Source organism: Drosophila novamexicana, unplaced genomic scaffold (genome assembly GCF_003285875.2).
Source record: "Drosophila novamexicana strain 15010-1031.04,08,12 unplaced genomic scaffold, DnovRS2.1 tig00001690-arrow-arrow-pilon, whole genome shotgun sequence".
NCBI lineage: Eukaryota > Metazoa > Arthropoda > Insecta > Diptera > Drosophilidae > Drosophila > Drosophila novamexicana.
The window spans coordinates 60,009-77,510 of record NW_020824876.1 but is presented as its reverse complement, the minus strand read 5'-3'; the positions used below and the strand labels follow the sequence as shown (position 1 = coordinate 77,510).

Here is a 17,502-nt window from a genome sequence, read left to right as displayed (position 1 = left end):
TTCATATAAGCCTCATAGGCTTCACTGCTTGGGCATAGAAGGCGGCGGCGGCTTCAACTAGCAGGAGGCGGCGGCAGCTTGGGCCCAGCAGGAGGCGGCGGCATCTTGGGCCCAGCAGGAGACGGCGGCATCTTGGGCCCAGCAGGAGGCGGCGGCAGCTTGGGCCCAGCAGGAGGCGGCGATTTCAACCATAGAGGAGTCGGCGCCGGCATTACTATTGGAGGCGGCTTAAGCAACGCAGGAGTCGGCGGCTTGGTCACAGGAGGAGACGGTGACTTTAATTATAAAGGAGGCGGCCTTAACTATAGAAGAGTCGGCAGATTATTCAAAGCAGGAGGCGGCGGCTTATGCATAGTAGAAGAAGGCGATTCAACTATGCAGGAGTCGGCAAATGAAGCAAAGCAGGAGGCGGCGATTTCAACTATAGAGGAGGCGGCCTTAACTATAGAAGAGTCGGCAGATTATTCAAAGCAGGAGGCGGCGGCTTGGGTATAGGAGAAGAAGGCGATTCAACTATGCAGGAGTCGGCAAATGAAGCAAAGCTGGAGTCGGCGGCCGGCAGCTTGGACCAAGCAGGAGGCGGCTATTTCAACAATAGAGGAGTCGACGCCGGCTTTATTATTAGAGATTGCAGCTTGGGCCAAGCAGGAGGCGGCGATTTCAACCATAGAGGAGTCGGCTTCAACTATAAGGGAGTCGGCTTCAACTATAAGGGAGTTTGCATATGAAGCAAAGCAGGAGTCGGCGATTTCAACTATAGAGGAGTCGGCGCCGGCTTTACTATTAGAGATTGCAGCTTGGGCCAAGCAGGAGGCGGCGGCTCTAATGGAGCTGGCTCTGGTATGTATTATTATGAAAACTATGTCTTTTTTGAAATATTATATGTATACACATGTTGCATGTTGTTTTGCATGTATTTGCATACATGCATGCATGTACATATGTATTGAAATGACATAAAACATATTGCTCTCCTATGCGATTCTCATTTGGAAAGCGAGCTGCAAATTAAAGCTACTAAATATTATCTCTGCTCTTCTCTTCTTTCAGTAATGTTCAAATATAAGTTCTTCTCCAGACTATTGATAGATGTCGATGAAAAAACTTACCGGTGAATTTGCAGGTGAGTTCGTATTTAGAAATATATATTTAACTCTATATATAAAACTGATTTTTCCGACTTATTAAGTGACTGACTGACTGACAGTTTGCGGGTCTAAAGAGGTTTAAAGAGCGAGAGTTTTTTTAGATTCTCACCACACGGGAAATACCCGCTAGTAGACCCCATAAATCAGACTGATTTTTAGGCAGAGATAAGAGATATCCCAATGTTTAGCCATATTTGGTCCGATTTCAAGTCTCAATACAATTTGCTTAGCTTTCAGTTGGAATTCATGTGTTGTCAAGTCAATTGAACTAATTATGAAATAACAAATAGATTATTTAGCCTATCGAGCGGCAAAAGTTGATCTTTAAACAAGTTAAGTTGGCCCGCAAAGAATTGATGAGTCATGCTGAAAATTAAACTAACCAAAGTCCAGAACGATAGAGGCTCATAAATGTCGATTGCAATCAAGTTAATCACGAAAAAAACAAAAATTGTTTAAAAAATTTAACAGTCTGCGTCACACAGCAAGGCCTACTTTTGTTGCGGAAAATTGTTAGACTTGAGCACTGAAAATCATAAGAAATATTAACTCGAGCAAAGCTATTGTCTTTCATTTCACATTTCCACGCATTTTCCGCCAGTGCGCCCTACTACTTTGACTCCCTAATTCCACCCAAAGTCGTGGATTTGCTTCGATCTGGTAATTTCTCATAGTTTTCAAATTAAAGCTTATAAGAATACTGAAAAAATGAGCTTGAAATTAACAGTTTTAAGCTCATGTTGTGCTTGTGAATTGGATTCCCCAAAATCCGTGAAAATTTAGAGCTTTGAAATATACGTATATGTGAAAATCAAACTTGCATGCATTTAGCATTTAACTATTTGAACTTTTACAAATTAGTAAAACGATCACTTTTTACAAAGATCTTGGCAAATGAGTTTGACGCTGAACGTATGTTCAGCATATAATGTTTCATACAAACGTATTTCACCAATTTTCCACGCGTGCAGGTGGAATCTCTGCAATAACATCGATTAAGCCAAGTACAGTCAACAAATTCAGCTAACAGTCAGTTGGCACAAACTGTTTTATGCCCATAAATATTTAAAAATAGAATGAAAATATGCTCAAATGAAAGCCGAAGCAATTTGTGTGCCTGTTTCTAAGCAAGTGACGCGCACTGTATGCCCACAACTGGCCGATTGGGCCTTGACTGTCTCGATATTGCCGCGCATTGCGAGTAGATCAACTTGGAAAACTGTCCGTTAGGCAGTCAGCTGAGGTCGTCAAGTGCTGTGCTGCGTTCACATGACCCCCAAAACCGGACACCAATCCGACTTGGACTTGGAAATGAATACGAACCCCGCGCACGCAACACTTTGTGCCGCACGCGCCATGCAATTGACACATGCATCACACGGAAATGTTGCACGCTCCACGAAACGTGCATATGTATCTCTCGCTGCTGTGTATATCTTTGTAGCTGTGTTCCAGTGTATCTAGTTGCAAACGGGCCTCTGCTTTGTGTCCGATAGTCTAGTCAACTATTAAGCTAGCTCTGTGCACTGCGAGAAATATTCTAGAAAAGTTTGTCGCTTTTGGAATGAAATCTCTTGAATTTGTAATATTGTGTTTCTACTGAAATAATTAAAAAAAAAATTAAACATTTGATTGACTTGAAAGAGTCTGTTGGAATATTCCAAGGGCGACTGTTGGGAACCAGTTTGAACGCGGCATTCGCATTTGATTCTAATGAACAGAACTTGGAACCATATTGAACCAGTTCGAGCGCGGAATTTGAATTTGGTTCTTTTTATGAACCGAACCGTGAACCAAATTAATTTGGTTATTCTTATGAACCGAACCTGGAACCAAGTTGAACCAGTTTGAACGCGGCATTCGCATTTGGTTCTTCTAATGAACAGAACTTGGAACCATATTGAACCAGTTCGAGCGCGGCATTTGAATTTGGTTCTTTTTATGAACCGAACCGTGAACCAAATTATTTTGGTTCTTCTTATGAACCGAACCTGGAACCAAGTTGAACCAGTTTGAACGCTGTAATCGCATCTGGTTCTTCTTATAAACCGAACCTGGAACCAAATTGATTGCCTAAGAAAAAGGCGAGCCGGAACCGGAACAAAACGACACTTTTTCGAAAATTTATTGATTAGCAAGGATTTTTTTCTGATAATGAAATGGAAGCTTAGGTTTTTTAGAAGTGTGGCAAAAAAAGGTTCACGAACCGAATCTTTCAGGAACAGCAACTATTTTCGTGTTTTTTTTGAAGACTTTCTGGCTGGCAGTGTAGTCTCTATGGGTGGGCGAAAAGAGAACTAGTTTCTAGTATTTAATATAGGGCGGCACGTCAAAACAATGCCAAGTCAAGTGTTCAATTGATCAATTTGTCGAGTGTTCAGCGAGAGGCTTTCGCAAAGCTTGAACGCAATTATTCGATTAGCTGTAACCACGGAGACACGGAGACACGGGACACGGCACAGACGCAGTTGACAGCCAGTTAAAACGGTTGACAACCGGTTGTCAGAGTCGAGTTGCGCTTGGATTGCAATTGAGAATCGCATCAAGAAACTCATGAGAACTAGACTGAGCGCAGTATAGACAATAATATCGAATCAAATTCAAATGCTTACGTATACGAAATATGACATACATTTACACACACGCACACACACACACATACTTGCACATTTCGCAAGGCCGTTTAAGCTTGTGTGCGTGTGTGCATTGAGCTGCAACTCCCAGTTTCAGTTACGTTTCTATTTCCAGTTTTGATTATTAAGAAAATTACAAAATAAAAAAAAAAACATAAATAAATTCAATCAAACACGCTTTAAGTTAAGCTTAAACTCTCATTACCAAGTCCACGTGTCAAGCTAAGCTTAATAATGAAAGAGAGAAACTTTTAACAAAAACGTTTTAATCTGTTCGACAGTCTCTAAATAAAACCAAAGTTAAGTTTTGGCCGAGTTATGGGGGTGGGAAATTTTGACCCATGTCTAGATGAGTATTGATCCAAGTCTAGGGTAAAATTTGACATGAATTTGGACCAAAAATAAGGTCCCCAAACTTAAATGCCAAATTGATTTAGGGGCTAAACCATGAATAAAAAACTAAACCCCGTGAAAATCGGATGAGTTTTGGCTGAGTTATGGGGGTGGGAAATTTTGACCAATGTCCCATGTTTGACCCATATGAAGATTGATCCAAGTCCAGGGTAAAATTTGACATGAATTTGGACCAAAAATGAGGTCCCCAAACTTAAATGCCAAATTGATTTAGGGGCCAAACCATGAAAAAAAAACTAAACCTCGTGAAAATCGGATGAGTTTTGGCTGAGTTATGGGGGTGGGAAATTTTGACCAATGTCCCATGTTTGACCCATATGAAGATTGATCCAAGTCCAGGGTAAAAGTTGACATGAATTTGGACCAAAAATAAGGTCCCCAAACTTAAATGCCAAATTGATCTTGGGGCCAAACCATGAAAAAAAAACTAAACCTCGTGAAAATCGGATGAGTTTTGGCCGAGTTATGGGTATGGGAAATTTTGACCCATGTCTAGGTGAGGATTGATCCAAGTCTGGGGTAAAATTTGACATGAATTTGGACCAAAAATAAGGTCCCCAAACTTAAATGCCAAATTGATTTAGGGGCCAAACCATGAATAAAAAACTAAACCTCGTGAAAATCTGATGAGATTTGACCGAGTTATGAGGATGGGAAATTTTGACCCATGTCTATATATCATACTTGCGGGCGTACCCCGGCCTTGCCCGTGCCACCTATAAAATAAATAGACGCGCTCCTCGCTATGCGATAGTTCTAGTTGGATTTAGTCAGCGGAGCGCAACTCTTATCACGTTGTGTTCGCCTCGTTGCTTCTAACGTGTGTATTTCATATTGATTTGCCGTGACGAGTACGTAACGCCCCATCGCATATCTCAGTCTATTGATGGGGATCGACTGTTGCATCAGCGGCATCAGCGAGTCGAGAAACCTTTAGAACAACTGCCTACAGTCCACAGAGGAATTTGAAACGGAAGCATCTTTGGGCTTGTTTTCATGAAAATCAACTGTGTGTGTGACTGGCAAATACCCTGTACTCGCCTCTGGTGTTAAGTTATTATTCCGATATTATTATTTTGATTGAATGTCTAGATATAATAACTTTTCACGTATTTTCTGTATATATAACTATATAGGTTTTATGTTTTCCTATCGCTTAAAGTCCTAACGATCTGTAATATATATGGGATATTATGAAAATCGTGTGAGTTGTCAACATGCTTATATAAACATGATCTACATATTATAAATTTCAATCTACATACCAAATCTACAGACTCTAGACCTTATAGTCTCTGAGTTCGCATGGGCAGGCATTTGGATGGAGATGCCCTTGTTGGGCATCCTAATGGTTACAGGGTATTCACAAGAAATATTTATGCCCAATGAATATCGTGTTGGTTCTATTGAACGTTGTTGCTTTATTATTATTATTATCTGTTATATATATTATTCTTTATCTTTTATCTGTGGATGTATCTGTAGCTCTATATTTTATTATATTTGTATCTTTATCTTTGCTTATGTACATATCTGTATCTATATATTTATCTATGTCTGTATATAGATATCTGTATGTATGTATCTTAATATATATCTGAATAAATATCCCAATTTGTATCTTTAACCATTTATATTCATTTCTCTTTTCGTAACATATCTGAATATGTATCTATATTTGTATCCTTATATATATTCGTACACATGTATCTGTATCTTTTGGTATTGTATCTTTAACCTCATATGTATATATATGACTCAGTATCTTCGTATGCGTAGCTTATCTTTATCTTTTTGTATCTGTAGCTTCAAATGTATCTGTATCTAATTGTGTAGCTTTTTGCATGTATCTTTACCCTTGTCTTTTCTGTAGCTTATTATGTATCTTATTTTAGATCTAAAGTAACTATCTACACATTTGTATCTTTATGTATGCAACTGTATCCTTATCTATTGTATCTAGAAATGAAATTGAATCTATTGCAATATCTGAATCTATCTTCTGCTATTGTATCTACAGCTCAAATGTATCTTAATTTATATTCGCATCTGTATCTACATTTGTTTAATTTATCTGTATCTATTTATGTGCAGCCGCATGTATTTTTTCTATACAGCTTGTTTGTATCTCCAACTACATTTGTATCTTTACTTCGAAACAATTACCTGTAACTGTAACTGTATCTCTAACTGATATAACTGCCCAACCAGCCAGATAAAGGGCTCAAATATGAATGTGCCCACATGCATATGTGTGCATGTGCATGTGTGCCTGTAGCTAATAACACGAGTCAAGTCCAAAATATATAGGCCTTCATTGTTTATAAATATTACTACATACATGTAATCATCGGACGTTGATTAACACACACTCACACACACAGTCACACTCAGTTCCATTCGGAGATCTGGGCAGCGTTTCACTCAGCGCTCGAATCTCTCTCGAGTTCTATATAGATCAAGACATGTGGGGAACACATGTGTTTATAGAACAAGCTCTCTATTGTGGGTGCCTGTATGTGTGTGCGAGTGAGTGTCTTATGAGTGCTTGTGTGAATATTTCAAATATATTATCGCTCATACGACCTGCCGGCATGTCGCATTGCGTACTGTTTACTTCTGTGGGAATTCAGTTCGAATTCGTTAACAGGCGCTAACGGTTTGGGTTCCCGAAACGCAGCTGCCCCTCGCCCGACAAAAAAAAACACACCAAGGGGCACTACGAGATCCTTGAGTATACGGACAACAAGTCAACAAAATGTCAAAACCCAATCAAAGGTTAGTGTAAAGAAAACCAAAAAATCTGTGAAAGAAAAGTAACTAGAAAATAATAGAAAAAAAAAAAGAAACGTGTTTTAAAAAATCTATAAGCTGTGGAGGAATTTAGGCGGTCGCTAGCAACACCCGATGCAGCTGAAAAATAATAATCTTATCGACTTTGAACATTGTGTATATATAGAATAATACATATATATATATTTTTTTATAATATTCCTCGTATGACACGTAATGTGCGTGTTTTTTTCGTTTTTTTTTTGGTTTTTTGTTGTTGTGTGTTCTCTATACCCTGTAACCAGGAACATGTGCAGGAAGGGTATATTGGTTTTGTGGAAATGTGTGCTACAGAGGGAATTATGTTCGAGCCCAAGTATATATATATATATATTCTTGATCGGGACATGTTACTGTGCTCTTCTCTCGATTTGAGTTCCTTTGCTCCTCTCTCGATTTGAGTTCTGCTTTGTTATCGATAGCTGCTGCCAACGTCAGCATATCGATAATAATCGATTTTAGGACATGTCTTTCTTCCTAGGTTCTCTCTTTATTCCATACACACATTGCGAATAGTTAACTGCTTTCAAAATGCCATAACTAAACAAATTACTTATAATAATATAAAGATCGGACTCTAAGCGCCGATCATATGCACGAACATAGTTTGCCTAGTCTGAAGGAAAATAAAGAAGTACAGTCGCCGCAAAAAGTGCTCATTGCAGGCTTTGCCAGGTAGCTGGCATCTTTTTAAAGGCAGCCCGCATCGGTTCGCAGGGTATCGTCTAGTCGTGCACATTGCCACTTGCGTTGTGTTAGAAGTGGGGCCTAGATAAGGTCTGTGCGCATTCAGTAACCGAATGGAACTCTGACCCCTGCAATCGAACTTCAGTTTGTGTTATCTTTGGCCAACTGAAAATGGAAAACCAAACGGGACACAGTCTTAAGTACCCATAAAACAAACAAACAAAAAAAACAGAGAAGTAAATTCTGGAAAAAAAAAAACTGGAGAAAAAAAATCACCCGTAACCGTCTAATCGAACCGGTTCGCATCTCGTGTACAAAATGGACAATTATTTCATATATGTTTTATTTTTTAATTTTTCCATTTGCAATTTTTATGACACTGCAATTGAAGGCCCACAGTCCCACATCTGCTAATCCAGCTCCCATAAATCCCATCAAAAGCTGTTGTGCAATTGCCCGATTAACTGGCAATTTGCGAGTCTATCAAATCCACACGCACTCCGCACACTTTTCAAATAAACCAACCGAACCCGGCCAGAAAGTTCAAACTATGTTCCTATTGGGAAATTTCCAGTAAAGTATTTCAATTGAAAAATTCTGAATCAATCTAGTATTTCTGGTATTAATCTAGTATTTATTCAATATGATATAAAGTATATCAGGTTATTTCTATAGAAAAAGAAGATTTCAAGTAAAAGATTTCAATTGAAAAATTCTGAATTAATCTAGTATTTTTAGTATTAATCTAGTATTTCTTCAATATGATATAAAGTATATCAGGTTATTTCTATAAAATCTAGTATTAATCTGGTATTTCTTCAATATAGTATGATATTGGATCTCTGAGTTTATTTCTATGAAAAAAAAAGAATTTCAAATAAAAAATTTCAATTGAAAAATTCTGAATTAATCTAGTATTTCTAGTATTAATCTAGTATTTATTCAATATGATATAAAGTATATCAGGTTATTTCTATAGAAAAAGAAGATTTCAAGTAAAAGACTTCAATTGGAAAATTCTGAATCAATCTAGTATTTCTAGTATTAATCTAGTATTTCTTCAATATAGTATGATATTGGATCTCTGAGTTTATTTCTATAAAAAAAAAAAAAATTTCAAGTAAAAAATTTCAATTGAAAAATTTTGAATAAATCTAGTATTTCTAGTATTAATCTAGTATTTATTCAATATAGTATGATATTGGATCTCTGAGTTTATTTCTATAGAAAAGGAAGATTTCAAGTAAAATATTTTAATTGAAAAATACTCAATCAATCTAGTATTTCTAGTATTAATCTAGTATTTCTTCAATATTATATGATATTGGATCTCTGAGTTTATTTCTATATAAAAAAAAAAGAGAATTTCAAGTAAAAGATTGCAATTGAAAAATTCTGAATCAATCTAGTATTTCTAGTATTAATCTAGTATTTCTTCAATATTATATGATATTGGATTTTTGAGTTTATTTCTATAGAAAAGGAACATTTCAAGTAAAATATTTTAATTAAAAAATACTCAATCAATCTAGTATTAATCTAGTATTTCTGCAATATGATATAAAGTATAGTATTACTGCAATATATTATGATATTAGATCTCTGATGCTTTGGATATAGCTCGCAGGTTTTATTATGCTCAAATTTAGGCAATCTTTCGTATTACAATTACAAATTAATGCCAATTTATTGGTATCATCTGTCATAAAGTTCTTTATAGTTCACATTTGATGGTCTATATTGAAACCGGCCACAGATTTAGCTTGATCGATGATTTGTTTACCTTGTAAACCATTTATTAGCAATGAAATGAATTCCAGGAATTGCAATTGACGTTAATTGTTGCTCTGTAATACCCTAGAAATGAGAATTATTATACTTAACTCTGAATTGCAGTCATATTTTATAACATCTACCGATTGTTCCTATGTCTGATAGCTATAGAATATGGGGCAATGATTTTGCTCGGATTTCGGCGAATTTTCATAGTTTTTATGCCCATTGAAATTGATTAAGCACACAGAAGAAATCATCTCCGACCCCAAAAAGTATATATACTCTTGATCAGCATCAATATCCGAAACGTTTTAGCCCTATCCATCTCTCTGTCAGTCCGTTCGTCCGTCCGGTTATAGAGGCTATAGAAGCTAGAGACTAGACATTTCTAACTGAGCTCCTTCTAGCGCCAATGCATTACGATTCTGTTTCCAATCGATCGACAACTTGTCCCGTTTTCCAAGCAATGCATAATAATCATTATCGAAATCCTGTCTTGGGCTAATCTAATCTAAAAGCGGTTTCAGGGTATGCCCTAGTCGAGCACTCCCGACCCGAGCCTTTTACTTGTTTATATATCTGATCTATTGCCTAAATGGCAATCAGCTTGCAATGAAAATGAAATGTTTATTGACAGACTGTTTAGCGAGAAATAATGCAAGTTGGATATAAGTTTGACATAATCCCAAACTTTTCAAGAAATTCCCAAAGTTCAGTTAAGATCAGAGATATTCATTGTGCTTGCTATACGTACATATTAGGGTTGCCATACATTTGGGTATCTAGTATATGGCAACCCTCATATCTCTGATCTTAACTTTGCGAAATTTTTCCAACTATTTAAGATCTCTTGAGAAAGTGTTAAGTTGTTTTCTACACTCGACATAATCCCAAACTTTTCAAGAAATTCCCAAAGTTCAGTTAAGATCAGAGATATTCATTGTGCTTGGTATACGTACATATTAGGGTTGCCATACATTTGGGTATTTAGTATTTGGCAACCCTAATATCTCTGATCTTAACTCAACCTTTCGGAATTCTTCCAACTATTTAAGACCTCTTGAGAAAGTGGAAAGTTGGAACAGGAACACAAGCTTCTGACGTTCCTTCCTGGAGTAGCTATATGTTATAGAATACAGATAGACCATATATCTTTTATATATATATATATATATACATAATATCTATAACATTTCGGCTGTGGCATTCTGAACAACAATTTGGATTTGTACGCGATCTTCCTGCATTCAATATACGATTTCGCTTGCTTCATGCTATGGCAGCTATATGTTAAGGGCATACGATCCGCCCGATTCGGGCCAAGTTACACCGAGAGCTCAGCTCACATAGAACATGACTCTATATACGTGTACATAGATAAAGATATATATTGTCTCATGTTTATGGCTATTGATGACGGAAATGCTTTCAACGTATCGTGACAAAAAGCTGCTTGGAGTGAGGGCATTTTTTGTTGTTGTTGCTTCTTCTTCGATTCGCAGTATGTCAGCATTTTCTTGGACTAGGTGGGTGTGCTTGGAGTCAAAGTCAAAGTCGGGCCGAGCTTAGGGTTAGGTTTTTGGATCGCCAGGGCCAGGGTCAGGCTCCGGTTCGGGGTCTGTTCTTTTGAGCATGTTTCGGTCGCCGTTTGTGTAATTAGCTTTTTGTACATTATCGTAAGATCGCGCGCACAGCTGCAGCTGCCGGAGAGCAGAGCTAATTATACGAGCCACAACAACAAATTGCTGACCAGCTGCCCGCCCCCCCCCCCCCCCCCCCCCTGCAAAAAGCCAAAAAAAAATAATAATAGAGGTCAGCACTGGTCGCAGATAAAGATAAAAGCAGGCAAATGTGCTTTTGGCGCTGTGCATGATCATAAATGGAGTGTCGCCCGTTCGAGTTGGAGTCGCGCCCCAAAGACCTCATGGATACGATACACATAACCAAACAACATCCTGAATTGGACATCACATAGAAGAAAAGTGGGCACAAAATTATCGATGGCATCAGGTCCAAAATCGCGTGCAAGCGAGTAAGATATACATACGATGTCTGTTTATTCGCTTACACCACGGCAAACTGCTTGGCTTACTCTCTCCCATGTACTCTCGCTCGCACTTACTCTCAGTGCTCTCTCATGTTTAGGGATCGTTTCAATGTGTGTGTGTGTGTCCGACAAGCATTTCTACCCTTTCGAAGGCACGAGTAATTCAATCAATCGTCAATTCAAGCCCAAATAGTCTTAAAAGTCTTCAATTTGATGTTACAAAATAAACAAGTGGTTATTCTATTTTAGCAGAAAGATGTCAAGTTTGGTGACTCTAGCTCTTATTATTTACCAAAATTGCCCAAAAAACAGGATATCGATATCGATTTTTATCGATTGCTTGGAAACGGGGCCGATAACTTTATCGATTATCGGAAACAAACCCGATCTGCGCGGGAACTAGGAGCATCTATATCTACATCTTTCAACTCTCTAAGTCTCTTATAAGTTCTGAGATACATGCGGACGGACGGACAGACGGACATGGCTAGATCGACTCGGCTATTGATGCTGATCAAGAATATATATACTTTATGGGTTCGGAGATGCTTCCTTCTGCCTGTTACATACATTTGCATTTCGCACAAATACAATATACCCTTTTCACCCATTTTTAATGGGTATAGGGTATAATAAGGATAATTCAATTTCCAAGTCGAAACAGTTGTTAACACTTGAGAACCACTGTCAGGTACTGTAAAACCCGACTATAACGAACGGCAAGGAGATTTGTTGCCCTTGACATTCGTTTGCATTTGAAAGTGTATTCAGCTTTAAAGACAAGTATTATTGGAACGTAGTTGTTCCCCATGGCACATGTAGATCAGGCTAACCTCAAAAAAGCCAATAATTTCACGCGTTTCAGTGAAAACGATTGAAATCGAATGCAATTTGTGGCCAGTTCATCCACTCTATCATCCCTCTACTCTACACGGTACTAGGGTATTTGCTAGTCGCACATGCTCGACTCGCGTGCACAACATTCAGGGCAACCCTCGCCAACAATAGGACATTCATTCTAATTGGGCATTCTAATTGGAAACTGTCACGCTGTGTCCAAAACCAAGCGGACATCCGATAAGGCGAGCTACTGAATAACAACAACTGTGTGTATATTGTAATCTTGCAGCAACAACAACAACGGAAATGGCACCGTTGGCCAGAACAATGATGTCTACAATATTGTGCTGCTGATCGTGGACATTGTTGTTTTGCTGATCAAGTTTTGGCTATCGATTGCCGAGGAGATCATCAAGGTGTTCACCAGCCGGCCGCAGAGCGATGTCAGCGGCCAGTTTGTGCTGATCACGGGCGCCGGCCATGGCATGGGCAAGGAGATGGCGCTACAGTATGCGGCCATTGGTGCCAAGGTCATCTGCTGGGATATTAACGAGCAGACGAACGCACAGACGGTCAAGGATATCAAGCAGGCGGGCGGCACTGCCTACGGCTATATATGCAATGTGGTCAAGCGTGAGGATATTAACGAGCTGGCCGGCAGAATGCGCAAGGAGCATGGCTTCATAAGCGTTGTGATCAACAATGCTGGCATTATGCCCTGCCATCCCCTGCTGGAGCATACCGAACAGGAGACGCGTCTCATGTACGACATCAATGTGCTCGCTCACTACTGGGTAGGTCCCATCTGCCATTTAGCTTCATGTTCATGTCGAATTGATTTTGTTGTTGCTTGCAGATCATTCAGGCCTTTCTGCCCGACATGCTGGAGCGCAACGAGGGCAGCTTTGTGGCGCTCTCATCGTGCGCCGGTCTCTTTGGCCTGCCCAATCTGGTGCCCTATTGCGGCACCAAATTTGCCGTGCGCGGCTATATGGCCGCCCTGGCCGAGGAGCTGCGCCAAAAGAATCCACAGAACAATGTAAGCAGCAGCAGCAGCTTGAGTTTTGAGCAGCATTCGACTAATTGACAATTTCAGATCAAACTGACCACCATATATCCGTATATGATCGATACGGGTCTGTGCAAGAATCCGCGCTATCGCTTTCCAAATTTGTTCAAGCTAATTGCGCCCCAGGCGGCGGCTGCATCGATCATTGAGGCTCAGCGTCAGGGCCTGGAGGAGGCGTCCATACCGCGCCACTATGTGACCGTCGAGAAGCTGGCTCGCCTTATACCCAAAAAGGCATTGCGATTGATCAACGATTTTCTCGATACGGGCGTTGATACCGACAAGATCTAAGCCCTAAACCAAAAAAAAAGAAATTGAAAACAAAACCCCAAAGCTTTCAATGATTATTCTAAGTCTCAACAGCTTTAACGTTTTATTTTCCCACAATTTTTTTGTTTTTTTTTTTTCTACTTTCTCTGTGGAGCTTGAGAGTACTTTTATGCTAACCTACTTATTTGTACACGATGTGAATTTAGCAAGCTTAAAGGTTGTTACTTAATAAACAAATAACTATACGTTGTTAAACTTATCTAAGCTTGGAATCCAATTGAGTTCCGTTTTCATCAAGTATCTTATGATTATATTGATTAGAGATCAGCTGGAATATTTTGTGCTCTGATCAGTTCCTAATTATGTTAGGAATTCGTTATTATAATTATTAACCGATATATTCCATTTAAATCAGTTAAAGTTAGCTAAGATCCTTTACGAATGTGATCAGTTGAGATCAGTTCCAATCAAGTCTAATCGAATTACTCAAGATCAGTTTCTATAGGATCTAGAAACTGTTAACATAAGTTGATTTTATTGGTAGAAACATTTCGAATCACTTTCAGATCAGTTGCGATCAGTCAAGATTGTGTATTTACATGATCAGCTAAGATCCTTTAGTGTCATGATAACCTGTAGACAGTTGAGATCAGTAACTAAGATCAGTTGCTAATATAATCAGAAGTAAAGATCATAAACTGGTATGATCAGTGATTTCTGGTAGAAACATTTCGAATCACTTTCAGATCAGTTGCGATCCGTCAAGATTGTCTACTTATATGATCAGCTAAGATCCTTTAGTGCCATGATAGCCTGTAGACAGTTGAGATCAGTAACTGAGATCAGTTCCTTCTTGCCTAGATCAATTAAAATCTATTGCTGATCACTTGGAATCGACTAGCGATAAGATCAGTTGTTGTTCTATTTAGAACCGTTTTTAATTTGTGGCATGATCATATTGTGTTTGGCGGCTTTTGTGATGATGCTTCAGCTTTGAATTGTGTTTTGAGTTCACGAAGTTCATTGTTCTATTAAGATCAGGGTTCTGCTTTAACCCTTGGCTTTGCATACCCATAGAACCAGTTTATATTACAAATAATTATAGACTTGATTGTCACTCAGTGTTACGAGCATCATGACTCAAGCATTAAATATTCACATATTCAAGTTTATAGAGCTATTGCGTACAAGACCTATTAAAACCGAGCGCAATTAAGATCACTTAAGTATGCAGTTTTTTTTCACCATTTACTTTATTATATATACGATTAAGCAGGCTATTAAAATGTGGCTGTTCCGAGAGCTCAAATCCACTCACATTGGTGGAAAATGTGTGAGAAAAATATGTAGCAAAAAAAAAAAGTTTTAATTTAAAAAAAAATGAAGATCAGCAAGATTAAGAAGATTTTTGAACTCCATGTAGCTAATGCCCTATGACAATCAGAAAGAGATAAGCTTAGCCCTTGGGTACTCATAGAATCCGCCTTAACCCTTGTGTGTGATAAAAAGGAAGACACGAGAATAATCAGTTCTTGATATATATATTTGAAATGGATTTACTTTTGTGATTCGAGAAGATGCTGGGTCTACTTCTTGCCCTTGGCTGCCTTGGCTGCCTTGGCGGCCTTGGCCTTAGCCTTGGCCGCGCGCAGCTCCCGGGCCTCCTTGGAGGTGATGGAGCCGGCGCGCTTTTTGCGCGCCTCCTCGAGCTTGGCCTGTTCGGCCAGGTTGTCCAGATAGAATTGCTCAAAGTCGGTGCGCTCCATGACCTTCTTTTCGGCGGCACGTTTGCGATCGACAGCCTCGAGGGTCTCGTGAAAGTTGGACAGGGCCAGGCGGAACTGTTCATCGGATTCGATCATTTTGATGAACTGATCGGGATTGTCGGGATCCAGTTCCAAATCGGGCACAACTTCAACTTCCTCAACTTCCATCTTTGATTTGCGCTCCTCCTCCTCCAGGATCTGGGTGCGCCGACGCAGCTTGATCTCATCCACACGCGCCTCCAGCAGCTTGCTGCGCGTTATCTCGCGCTCAAACATCTGTCAAGGATGAGGGATTAGTGCCGGCTGGAGGAATGCGAATTATAAGTGGGAGCTTAGCTTACGGCTGCCATCAGGGCCTTCTCCTTGCTGGTGGTCTTCTTCATGGCCTCGTCCAGATTCATGATGTGCGTATCGCCATTCGCCAGCGAAATGGCCAAATGCTGTCCGCCCGGCTGAAAGAGCACGGCGGTCACGGTCGAATGGAAATTGATGCTATAGATGGGCTTGCGTTGATTCAATAGGAAATCCCAAAAGTCAACGACCCCATCAATGTCGCCCGTAACAAACATGGAGGCGCGTCCAGTGCTCCAGGCGCCGCACATCAATTGCGAACGCTTCTTTACATACATTGTGCTGGGCCGATTCTTGACCTCCTCGCACCAGATGCGCGCCCGCCAATCGCCGACAATCACAAAGTTCTTCACAAAGAACGGATTGCGATGAATGGTGCGTATTGGTCCGGCACAGATGCTATAATTGCCGATTAGCATCTCGACAGGATTCAGGCCCTTGCGATTGCCCACAAATACCCGGCCCATATCGCTGCCGGCTATGAAACGCACCGGTATCGTATACTCAAACTCTAGCACCGTACAGCCGTGGGCATCTTGGCGATTTTGACGTATGCGCGGATACGGTTCGAGAAATATCTCATTGGCCGGCATTTTGAGATCACGCGTATCCCAAAACTTAATGGAGCCATCCAGCGATGAGGTATAGAATTCCGTATTCGATTTGGAGTACACCCAGGTTAGCGATGAGGTCATCTCGCGATGTGCCGCCTCCATGGGGCACATGCTGGTCGGCATGCCGCTCTCGAATGTCTCCCAGGTGCACACCTTGCCCGTATATGTGCCGGCGGCCATATTGTTCTCCTCCTTGGGACAGATTTTGGCGCACGAAACAATCTCAATGCTGTCATAGAAATACAAGGGCTTTATCGGATTCTTAACATCCCAAACGTAAAAGGCATTGGTGCTGCCATTCGTGTCATCGCTGGTCATCATGCGACGCTTCTCGTTGTGCAGCAGGTACAGATTACTGTACTGGGTCATGATCTGTTTGTTGTTGTTGGGCATCCAGTTGATGACGGACATATGGCGCTGCGGCTGCCACATGTCGTGAATGATGTTGATGGTGCGCGACTTGAAGGGCATGCATATGGTGCGACCCATATCGCTGGGCAGATCATCAAAGAAATGATTGTAGATATTGATGGCATTGTTTTGGCGCGCCGTGTTCATTGTGGTGCGTATCAGTTCCTTGACCTCATCGCCCCAGGCATCGTCGCGTTCGACTTTCTTTCGATGGCGCAACGTTTGCTCCTCATCGTTCATGTTCACCTCCTTGGGCCAGCCGCCCTCATAGTGATACATGCCGTGCTCATCGTATGTTGCATTCTCCGTTTCCATTTCACTGAACGCCATCACGGCGCTCAGCTGAACGGAACGTGTCTGCGGATTGCCCATTATGTACTTGAGTCGTAGGCGACTACTTGGATGTACGCTGACCATCAGCTCGTTGCGATCCTCGAACACGCACTGGCGGCCAAAGCGACGACGCTCGCGCGTCAGCACCACCTGATTCTGATACATGATGTTGCTTGTCCGAAGCGCCTATAAAAGTAATAACTCAATGTCTAGTTGGTTTCTATTGTTTACTTTTACTTAAAAAATATTCGTTTTCAGTTGTATATTGTTTTAATTTTTTGAAATTTAACCAATTTACCACATCGAGATTT

At 40.2% G+C, this 17,502-nt stretch overlaps 2 protein-coding genes across 2 annotated transcripts; one reads left to right on the top strand and one right to left on the bottom strand.

Annotated features, from left to right (window-relative positions):
• Positions 1-6,829: 6,829 nt before the first annotated feature.
• LOC115768160 (17-beta-hydroxysteroid dehydrogenase 13) lies at positions 6,830-13,972 on the top strand. Its single transcript, XM_030712656.1, has 4 exons — positions 6,830-6,973; positions 12,667-13,171; positions 13,234-13,416; positions 13,474-13,972. The coding sequence occupies exons 1-4, from the start codon at positions 6,954-6,956 to the stop codon at positions 13,735-13,737; spliced, it is 972 nt and encodes a 323-aa protein (XP_030568516.1). The 5' UTR covers positions 6,830-6,953; the 3' UTR covers positions 13,738-13,972.
• Positions 13,973-15,255: 1,283 nt separating this feature from the next.
• LOC115768161 (dynein intermediate chain 3, ciliary) lies at positions 15,256-17,460 on the bottom strand. Its single transcript, XM_030712657.1, has 2 exons — positions 15,824-17,460; positions 15,256-15,758 (listed from the first exon to the last, which is right to left on the bottom strand). Exons 1-2 carry the CDS (start codon positions 17,354-17,356, stop codon positions 15,303-15,305), a joined length of 1,989 nt encoding a protein of 662 aa, XP_030568517.1. The 5' UTR covers positions 17,357-17,460; the 3' UTR covers positions 15,256-15,302.
• Positions 17,461-17,502: the final 42 nt, after the last annotated feature.

Coding starts and splice junctions, on each gene's coding strand:
- LOC115768160 (XM_030712656.1), top strand. CDS start 6,954: ATGTCAAAACCCAATCAAAG. Junction 6,974..12,666: donor ATGTCAAAACCCAATCAAAG/GTTAGTGTAAAG, acceptor GTAATCTTGCAG/CAACAACAACAACGGAAATG. Junction 13,417..13,473: donor AAAAGAATCCACAGAACAAT/GTAAGCAGCAGC, acceptor TGACAATTTCAG/ATCAAACTGACCACCATATA.
- LOC115768161 (XM_030712657.1), bottom strand. CDS start 17,356: ATGTATCAGAATCAGGTGGTGCTGACGCGCGAGCGTCGTCGCTTTGGC. Junction 15,759..15,823: donor AGAAGGCCCTGATGGCAGCC/GTAAGCTAAGCT, acceptor CATCCTTGACAG/ATGTTTGAGCGCGAGATAAC.